Source organism: Cucurbita pepo, chromosome LG14 (assembly GCF_002806865.2).
Source record: "Cucurbita pepo subsp. pepo cultivar mu-cu-16 chromosome LG14, ASM280686v2, whole genome shotgun sequence".
Taxonomy (NCBI): domain Eukaryota; kingdom Viridiplantae; phylum Streptophyta; class Magnoliopsida; order Cucurbitales; family Cucurbitaceae; genus Cucurbita; species Cucurbita pepo.
The window spans coordinates 5301367-5312188 of NC_036651.1; the positions used below are offsets into that span (position 1 = coordinate 5301367).

The window sequence follows — 10822 nt, forward strand, 5'->3', positions numbered from 1 at the left end:
TTAAATCACCTCACAACTTCCATAATTGGTTGTATTATTATTATTATTATTATTATTATTATTATTATTATTATTATTATTATTATTATTTTAATTTTCAGGTCGTATTAAGGCAGGAAAGTTTTCTACCTCTCAGTCCTTTTAAAGCTCAGCTTCCATGAAAGACACTTATGTCATTCACCAATCAATTTAAGTATACATGTTTTAAACTTTTATAATCTTAACTCAATTTTTTTTTTCTTACGGATACTTTTAATTTCATCTTTACATACTTCAAAGTTATAAATTTTCTTTCCGACACTACCACCTTTAATATCTATAGTATACTATAAGATATTGACATCTATCAAGCTTCTTAGGTCATTTTATTGCATCTGACACTACTTAATCTTCAGTATACATTGGTACATTCATTCCCATCTCTATGGTCATAAGACTGTGTAGTTTATCTATGTTCGAGACGTCTAACTAAAACATATGCTCTTGCTTAGCAAAATCATTTTCACGCATACACTAACATTTAGTAGGTTACTAAAACTATAGTTACTCATTCACAGCAACAATCTCAGTAAATCTAAACATCATCAATACAACAATTTACTTTCACATTCCATGCAAGGTAAAACATAACGTATTCTAATTTATAATAAATATAGAATTAAGCTAACATGAATGCAGTAAATTAAAATACAATCATTAGAGTAAAAGTCCAATTATGAGTTATATTTTATAATGACCAAGTAATAACAACATACACAATCAACGACATTTCAATTTTTTATCTTATGCAAGACATACCTGACGGAGACAGGGCATCGACGGTGGGACCATGGAACATGTCAAGCCTACATCGCAGGCTAGTCTACAAGAACTATAACCTAGAGCTCTGATACCAACCGTAACTACCCGAAATTTTCTACTTAATTTAAGGTCGCTACTACACGTACCGTAAACATTGAATGCGGAAGACTTCATTTAAATTCCATAAAACATAACCTTTATCTTAAAAACACAGCCATGGACTTACGTGTTTCGAAAACATCTTTAAAACGACATAACAAAAGACTAAATAAAATGAATAAGAGTTTTTAAAAACATTCCATCCTAGCCTAAGCCTAAGAAAATAAATACCACTATACTATGCATGTGCCATGATCTCGTATTGCGATGCCGTCGTCAGCCGTACAGGAATGTCTTTCCTTCACCTGAAAAATGTAGTAGCACATGGTTTGAGTATTTAAAGAAATACTCAGTAAGTGACCTCACTATTAGCGTTAAATGCAACAATCACATGCAATGAGATGATGGGACCTATCTTTCATTCTGTTTTCCCTACGGTGTTGTCCTAACGGGTTATTTTGGACGTGTACCATATACTCTAAACACAGCCCATACGTGCAAGTATGGGCTCACCAGCTAGTTCGCACACCGTTGGGCCACTTTCCTTATCCGGTGGGCATACTCTGGGAGCTTCTTAGGCCGGACACCGCTAGAACTAGTAATCGTCACGGCAGCGCTATGCAAAGCATNTTAAAAACATTCCATCCTAGCCTAAGCCTAAGAAAATAAATACCACTATACTATGCATGTGCCATGATCTCGTATTGCGATGCCGTCGTCAGCCGTACAGGAATGTCTTTCCTTCACCTGAAAAATGTAGTAGCNGCGCGAATTTATTAGATGAATGTTTCCAATTAAAATTGTTCATTCTTTATATTTTTAATAATTAAAAGAAAAAAAGAATGGTTTTCCTTTCCTCGTTATTGTTTGTGTCCACTTGATTTGGTTCATAGTTAATGTCTCATCTTTGTAGATGAATTTCATATACAAATTTGCATATTTTCTCATACAAAATCAAGAAATTTGTAATACTTCTTCTCTTTGGGCTACCTACCCCAATTCTAGTAAATTTTTGGTTTCAAAATCATGACATGAAACCGGTTAAAAACTCCACCCTAACCCAATGCAAATCGAATGCACTAGTAAATCACATGGATCTACGAACGACTTACTNAATAGGAAACATTATCAAATAGGCTTTTCTCTTGGTATACCTTATCTAGTACAGCTCAAAACTAATGCTTCTATAACCATGACGGAAAGACATCAGAACCCTTTCAACGCCTTTGTAATATCAAGAATGGGCTTAACAANAGTTTCATGAACGTGTTTTACTCCCATCGTTACATTTTGTTTTGTGCATCCTTCTTGTATCCTATCTCNGGGATACTTGAAAATCAAACTTAAAATGACAGTCTTGAACCTTTAACTATAGTAATACTCTTTTAACCAGGTTGACATTGCTAGGAAAAATTGATTGGTAATNTACACATATCAATATATATGACATGTGCAGAACCATACGGCACGTGTCAACATCAAATATAACCATGCCGATAGTAAGGTCACTTACTTGGTTAGCTTAAGTCGTTGTCACCAATATATCCTTAATGAAAGTTCGATTCCGTCCTTTGAAATCCAAGTCAACCTATGTGAGCCCATGACATCATTTTCAAGTTTGAACTCTATACAATTATTTCTCTAATTTACATTGGTCATTGTTAAATTCTGATATTTCCTATTAGACGAAATTTAATGGAGTTCCTTGCCCTCTTATATATCCTGTTTTATTTTTAAGTTTACATTGGTTTAAATTCTGATATTTCATTATTAGACGAAATTTAATGGAGTTCCTCGCGCCCTCTGATATTTCCTGTTTTATTTTTAAGTTCTGTTCATCAAATCTTTCCTCAATCTTCCCTCCTCCCTCTTTGTAGTTATTTTCATTCTGTAAATAAATTTCAATTCTGTAAACAAGATATTACTCCAACCCTATATTTATTTTCATTATGTAAACATATATTGTTGGCCAATTTTAGTCGATTGTTTGGCTACTATCTTACGGATTGATCTGCCAACTAAAATTTTATTGATTCTAACCTTATTTCCTATAACTTCACATGCTAACAAAAGATCTAATTAATTGAACATGGGATCTGATTATTACAGGGTAAAATACGAAAGAATATTTGATCCTAAATTAATTTCTTATAACCAGAAAAAGAAAATCTGAGATAGGATTTTACGGTAATAACAGACCAAAATCTCTCTAGGTAAATATGCATCAAATCTGACCTTTTTCTAACCGTGATATTGTGGGGTTGAGGAAGGAGGATGTGGTTGGGATGAGAGGTTAGTGGAGAGAGGTGGGTAAATTTTATTTTTATTTTTATTTTTATGTAATCTTTTTTAGTTATTTATTTTGACATTATCCATTTTTTTTATAATTGTTTTTATTTGTTTATTTATTTTTTTCACTATTACACCAAAAGCACATCTACCCCTGCATTTTGACCCAAGTAACTTGTTATACATCCTGAGTAGGGGTGTATAGGGCTGCGGTATGTAATAAGCCTTATAGGCCTAGCATAGACGGTAAGCCAATTAGTTATACACCCTAGGTAGGGGTGTAGGGGTGTATAGGACTTAGATACGCAATAAGCTTTATAGGCCTAGCAGAGACGATAAGTCATGGCATTGGCTAATGCTAGAGTCAGTATATGAGTACATAACTTAAGAAATCATTGTACGGATTAAGTCTGACGAAAGCCTATAAATAAACAAATTAATAAGTATCTTTATACTTCGACCACTATAATAAAGGGGAGTGTGCAAAGGCGTGCTGCGACTAGAAGGATCCCTCGATCGAGTTTTTTCCACCAACATTGCTTTTATTATTATTTCAATCATCTACTTCCAAAACTCATGATATTTGTGAGTTGTTTCAATGTAAATCTACTTAAATGTTTTGTATGCTAGTTTGAATGCATATTAAAATCCCCTCCTTTGTAAAAATAAAACTTTTAATCTACGGTGGCGATGTGTGATTCAAAATCTCAAAAGATAGGTCGTTACATTAGCTCAGTGTGATTCTAGCCAACTTACCTCTACTCTAAACCAAGTCATTCAGCTCGACCTTGCCTCTACTCTTGTGATGTCCCACATTGGTTGGGGAGGAGAACAAATCACCCTTTGTAAGGGTCTGGAAACCTTCCCCTAGCAAACGCGTTTTAAGCCTTGAGGGGAAGCCCGAAAGGGAAAGCCCAAAGAGGACAATATCTGCTAGCGGTGGATCTGGGTCATTACAAATGATATCAGAGCCAGTCACCGAACGATGTGCCGGCCTTCTCGTTGTTCCCCTTAGGGGGTAGACACGAGGCACAACCGAACGATGTGCCGGCCTTCTCGTTGTTCCCCTTAGGGGGTAGACACGAGGCACAACCGAACGATGTGCCGGCCTTCTCGTTGTTCCCCTTAGGGGGTAGACACGAGGCACAACCGAACGATGTGCCGGCCTTCTCGTTGTTCCCCTTAGGGGGTAGACACGAGGCACAACCGAACGATGTGCCGGCCTTCTCGTTGTTCCCCTTAGGGGGTAGACACGAGGCACAACCGAACGATGTGCCGGCCTTCTCGTTGTTCCCCTTAGGGGGTAGACACGAGGCCGTGTGCCAGTAAGGACGCTGGCCCCAAAGGGAGGTGGATTTGGGGGCGGTCCCACATCGATTGGATAAAGGAACGAGTGCCAACGAGGATGCTGGGCCCCGAAGGGGGATGGATTGTGATGTCCTACATTGGTTGGGGAGGAGAACAAATCACCCTTTATAAGGGTGTGGAAACCTTCCCCTAGCAGACGACTTTTAAAGTCTTGAGGGGAAGCCCGAAAGGGAAAGCCCAAAAAGGACAATATCTGCTAGCGGTGGATCTGAGTCGTTACAACTCTAGACCAACTCTAGACCAAGATCCTGCGAATGCAATGTGGCACCTCCCCTCAATAGTGTACATACATAATCCAATCATCACTTCAACCTAAAATCCACAAAACACAATTATCTCCTCATTTTGGTAATTAGAGGATTAAACCTTGGACACACGGCCTCTAAGAGGTACAAAGAATACCTAACTAATCCCTGCGTTACAAATCATTCTATTTCTGCTACCTTAGGCATAAAAAAGAAATCAGAAGGGCATTTTACATTGCAAAATTATAAATTACAAAGATGAGAATGAACAGATCGATCAGCTAGGTCACCTACATGAATTTAATTTTTTTTTTTTTTTTTTTTTTTTCCTCAAGAGGGCCCCTGCAGCTTCTAAGAGATACTAAGAATACATTACATCCGAATGGCTTGCATTGATGTTAACAGAACAGAAAAATGAATCATTCAGTTATAGCCTAGCATTGTTTACCTCAACGGATGAATCTTGAATAATCGCTTTGGGCCAAGCCTGATGATTCAAAGCTTCCTTTNCCTCTACTCTTGTGATGTCCCACATTGGTTGGGGAGGAGAACAAATCACCCTTTGTAAGGGTCTGGAAACCTTCCCCTAGCAAACGCGTTTTAAGCCTTGAGGGGAAGCCCGAAAGGGAAAGCCCAAAGAGGACAATATCTGCTAGCGGTGGATCTGGGTCATTACAAATGATATCAGAGCCAGTCACCGAACGATGTGCCGGCCTTCTCGTTGTTCCCCTTAGGGGGTAGACACGAGGCACAACCGAACGATGTGCCGGCCTTCTCGTTGTTCCCCTTAGGGGGTAGACACGAGGCCGTGTGCCAGTAAGGACGCTGGCCCCAAAGGGAGGTGGATTTGGGGGCGGTCCCACATCGATTGGATAAAGGAACGAGTGCCAACGAGGATGCTGGGCCCCGAAGGGGGATGGATTGTGATGTCCTACATTGGTTGGGGAGGAGAACAAATCACCCTTTATAAGGGTGTGGAAACCTTCCCCTAGCAGACGCGTTTTAAAGCCTTGAGGGGAAGCCCGAAAGGGAAAGCCCAAAGAGGACAATATCTGCTAGCGGTGGATCTGGGTCATTACAAATGATATCAGAGCCAGTCACCGAACGATGTGCCGGCCTTCTCGTTGTTCCCCTTAGGGGGTAGACACGAGGCACAACCGAACGATGTGCCGGCCTTCTCGTTGTTCCCCTTAGGGGGTAGACACGAGGCCGTGTGCCAGTAAGGACGCTGGCCCCAAAGGGAGGTGGATTTGGGGGCGGTCCCACATCGATTGGATAAAGGAACGAGTGCCAACGAGGATGCTGGGCCCCGAAGGGGGATGGATTGTGATGTCCTACATTGGTTGGGGAGGAGAACAAATCACCCTTTATAAGGGTGTGGAAACCTTCCCCTAGCAGACGACTTTTAAAGTCTTGAGGGGAAGCCCGAAAGGGAAAGCCCAAAAAGGACAATATCTGCTAGCGGTGGATCTGAGTCGTTACAACTCTAGACCAACTCTAGACCAAGATCCTGCGAATGCAATGTGGCACCTCCCCTCAATAGTGTACATACATAATCCAATCATCACTTCAACCTAAAATCCACAAAACACAATTATCTCCTCATTTTGGTAATTAGAGGATTAAACCTTGGACACACGGCCTCTAAGAGGTACAAAGAATACCTAACTAATCCCTGCGTTACAAATCATTCTATTTCTGCTACCTTAGGCATAAAAAAGAAATCAGAAGGGCATTTTACATTGCAAAATTATAAATTACAAAGATGAGAATGAACAGATCGATCAGCTAGGTCACCTACATGAATTTAATTTTTTTTTTTTTTTTTTTTTTTCCTCAAGAGGGCCCCTGCAGCTTCTAAGAGATACTAAGAATACATTACATCCGAATGGCTTGCATTGATGTTAACAGAACAGAAAAATGAATCATTCAGTTATAGCCTAGCATTGTTTACCTCAACGGATGAATCTTGAATAATCGCTTTGGGCCAAGCCTGATGATTCAAAGCTTCCTTTGAAGATCATGAGAATCTTCTATGAACAGAAATCAAATCACTTTGGGAATCAAAAAGCAAGCACTGCGTTTTAATTCTACACCTAGATCTTATGCTTCAGGACCTGACGCAACTGGACCTTATGGCTTTCCATCCTTGCCTCCAACAGCTTCGCCTTTAAACTACCTTTGATCGTGTTGCGAGGAATGCATCCTTTCTTCCCTCGTGTCGTGTGGCCATTGCCTGAGTCAGGGGAGCTCCACTGTCCAGCCAATTCTGGAGGACTAATCCCGCTTCTCACGGAGCCCCCATCTGCCGAAAAGATACTTGCACTCGATAATCTTCCATTTGAGAGCCTGGCGTTTATGCCCTCAAGGGAGATTAGTTTGTATCCTTCATTGTTCGAGCACGATTTCCAAAGCCGTGCAATGGATGATATCTTCTTTAATTGCTTTGATGGAACTGAGCAGACTTCACTGATTTCAGTAAGGGGTGAGTCTCCACCTCCATTTCCTTCCCATTCTATTCCACTCACGGAAGCATAACTCTCCCGATTATTCTTTTTGATAGACGCAACACTCTGTTCTGGGGAATTGCTTGAGCCCTGATCCTCTAAATGACTCACAGTTTCCCAGCCACTCTCATCTTCTTCTATACCGCTGTTACGAGCAACAAAGGAATCCGTATGTCTCTGAATGCCGATCCTATCAGTAACATTAGCTTCTAGACTCGCAGTCTCGACTTTAGAAGCGTGACAAGGCGGGCTGTAAGCAACGCACTGTCCAATTTCCCTCTCATTCGATTCTCCAAAATTGACATCTTCAAACACAGAGAAGATATCATCTGGGTTTGAAGGTTCATAAACAAATTCTGTGACATCTTGAATATTAACAGAGGCAGCAGCCTCTCTAAGTAGCAAAGCTTTTTTCATCTCTGATACATCTGGGGTTTCACTTTTCAACCTTAAGAAGTCTTCAAGGTCTGCTACTAGATTACGCATCTGTGAGTATTTCTCTTCAAGTGCCACCTTGGCATCAACCAGCTTCATTTGAACACGTTCTTCGCGCCATACCTCAGCCATCTGTAACATTCTCCGTTCTTCGTCTGCTTCATCTCTCAATTTCATGGATTCTCTCTTCAGAGCTTCTATTCTTGCTTTGTCTTCACCAACTTCCTTTGCAAGTTCATCACATACTTCCTCAACCAAGGATCTTTCCTTTCTTTCTTTTTCGTAGTCTTGCATAAACCGCTTTACAGATAGCTTAGCATCGGCCAACTCGTTTACCAATTTTGAATTGATCATTTCCATCCTTTGTCGGGTTTTCTTTTCTCTGTTCAACTCAGCCTTTATATCATCAACACATGCCCTTATTTTCTCATGCTCTCTGCTCCGCCATAAGGCTTTTTCTTCAGCAACTTTCCTCAAGAAGTATTCGAGCTTCTTTTTCGAAGCATTACGCTCAGCTTGAAGTTCCTCGATCTGCAAGTGGGCTTGCTCTAGTTCAGATTCAAGCGTAGAAAGGGCCAAAACAGCACCTTGCTGATCAAGAAGTCTCATTTGGTTGTAAATTTGACGTGCCTCAACCGGAGTTTTCAAGCATGCAGGTTCCCACTTGGTTGCCCCCTCCATTGCTGAGTTCGAATATCGAAATGAGGGCTCAAACTAGAAGAGAAAACCAACAATTTACGAAACAGGGTCATAAACTACGTGAAATATAAATAAGACAGAAAGAGAGATTGCAGAACCTCTTATCTATTATCATTATCATTGTGATAAGAACATCATAGATATTATGAATTACTAATCAGTTCCATTCATCCATAACAAAAACTTAAAGAATGTAGCCATGCAAATGACATAAAATGATTACTAAAGTAGAAACATATCTAGTTGTAAAAGATATCATATATCCATTTTATTATCTGAAAATAACAAGCATATATAGTACAACTTGTTTGTTAAGTTACACAGACAAATATAGGTTTCTCTCATGTTATCTGAAAATCAAATATTTACATTACACTATAAAGTCTATATATATAGTAAAAAGTCAAACCTTGCACAATAGTCGATTTCTCGAATCAGAGACAGAACGGGGACTATGTAATAGATCATTCATTTCAGAATTAAATGCTATCTTCTCATCGGGATGGAGAGTTTGAGCCAAATGACCCGTGCGAGGCTGAAAGGAAAAGTTTGAAGAAAAATGAATAAATACAATTGAGGCCTAAAATCTCGAGAACTAAATCACCAAGTTTGATGTGTTCAACCACAACCATTTGAAGCAAACAATAAATATTTATCCTAGGCAATGCAACTGAATCATCCATGCATGCATTCCCAGTATATGGATGATTGAGCTGTTAGTTCCTAGACTTGACATTGTTTCGAGCAGAACAAATAGTTTTAACTAACTTAAGTTTAGATGGAACACAAAGACAGCATAAAATTTCCACATGTAACAGAGGATTCAAGTTTGCATAAAGAGAATATTATATTCATCTTCACCAAAAAGAACATAGAAGAACACATGGTGACGGGCATCTCTAGCATGAATTATTTTTCTTATATGAAAAATGCAGGACATTTCATTGACATGACGAATTATCCAAAGGAAGAAGGAAGAAAGGGCAGAAGCCAAATCCCACAGGTGAGGGAGATTAGGAGAAAGCTCTCCAAAATCAAAATCAATGTTTTTGTGGTTAGAGTAACAATGAGATTGGTGATGAACCTTTAAATGCAAATTTGTCTGTAACAGATAAGACCAAAAGGCAAAGCTTAAACGAACAGAACCAGTGACGATCCAAGTCATATTCATATTGAAAGAGGCAGAACCATCACAAATCGTCGAAATTCCTTTTACTTACATCTTCGATTCCAGAGACCGAATCGAAATTTTCGACGCATAACCTAAACGAACACCTGAGATCGTCAAAAGCGAGAAAAGCAAGCAAAAGTCACCTGAAACCCTACGAGATCCTCCCTCCTTCGCTGGCCACCATTCCTCCCTTCACTAGCGGCCGCCTCCTGCAGCTGCAATCTCCAAATGCCAGCCGCGAGCTTCCTGGCCGAAACAACGACTTTTCTTCCTTTACAACCTGGAAAGCGACCTCTCTGGCTGCTTTCCAGAGGCAATCTCTTCTCATCTTCCTCCTGCTGAACTCCATTAGCTCCACTCCCCGAGTCATCGATTTTCCACTTGAGCAAGGGCGTCTCAGGGCGGCTCCGCTTCCCAACGGGAGCAACAACTCTTCTAAGGCGGGCTGGACTTCGGATTCTCCGCCGCGTAGGCCGAGTGGAACCAGGCCTGTAGTGCAGATCCAAATCTGGGAGTTGGTTGAGTGTGGGCGGGAAAGGCGCCGGAAGCTGAGGCTTCTTGGGAGATACCTTCGTCATCTCCCGCGAGACATGGGCAGCGAGATGGATGATGAAGATGGTTCTGAGATTGTTGGTCGATTTGGCGAAGAAAAACGGTGGGTTGAGGGGTTGAGGTATGGAGGGATGAGGAGGGCCTGTGAGAGAGGAAGAAGAAGAAAGGGGGTGAGAGGATTTAGTCTGACAGTGGAAAACGACGGTCGTAGCGTATGATACGGTGTAAGCAACTCATTGTATACGCATCTCTGTTGCTCTGTACATTCGCAGTCCCACCGCCGCTGCAGGGCTTAAGCTTAAAATATCAACTCCTCTTTTTCTTTTTCTTTTTCTTTTTCTTTTTCTTTTTCTTTTTTTCATTTTTTATTTTATTTTATTTTATTACAAACCCCATGCACGCCTTAAATAAATATAAAAAACTATTACAAGGATAAAGAGCGGTACATTTATATTTATATTCAAATTATATTATGGTGAGCTAGTTAAAGAGATTTTGGATGTTATAAATATTTAACGTAGGTTAAGGTTAAGGTTGTAAAGGAAATATAAAACCTCCTTTTTCTTCCATCTCACATTTTAGAATTAAAAATAATAAAATTTCTATTTTAGCTTTCTTGAGAGATAAGATTTTACCTTGCAAATTCTTGTATTTAG

The 10822-nt window shown here is 40.0% G+C and overlaps 1 protein-coding gene across 1 annotated transcript; it reads right to left on the reverse strand.

Annotated features, from left to right (window-relative positions):
• Window positions 1-6515: 6515 nt before the first annotated feature.
• Window positions 6516-10428, reverse strand: LOC111810269 (coiled-coil domain-containing protein 30-like). The gene is made up of 3 exons (XM_023696926.1): window positions 9758-10428; window positions 8853-8978; window positions 6516-8458 (listed from the first exon to the last, which is right to left on the reverse strand). Exons 1-3 carry the CDS (start codon window positions 10190-10192, stop codon window positions 6899-6901), a joined length of 2121 nt encoding a protein of 706 aa, XP_023552694.1. The 5' UTR covers window positions 10193-10428; the 3' UTR covers window positions 6516-6898.
• Window positions 10429-10822: the final 394 nt, after the last annotated feature.

Excerpts from the sequence above, each read along its gene's own strand:
- LOC111810269 (XM_023696926.1), bottom strand. The coding sequence starts at position 10,192 with ATGACGAAGGTATCTCCCAAGAAGCCTCAGCTTCCGGCGCCTTTCCCG. Across the intron at positions 8,979-9,757 it reads AGGATCTCGTAGGGTTTCAG|CCTCGCACGGGTCATTTGGC; the intron begins GTGACTTTTGCT and ends TTTTCCTTTCAG. Across the intron at positions 8,459-8,852 it reads GAAATCGACTATTGTGCAAG|TTTGAGCCCTCATTTCGATA; the intron begins GTTTGACTTTTT and ends TTTCTCTTCTAG.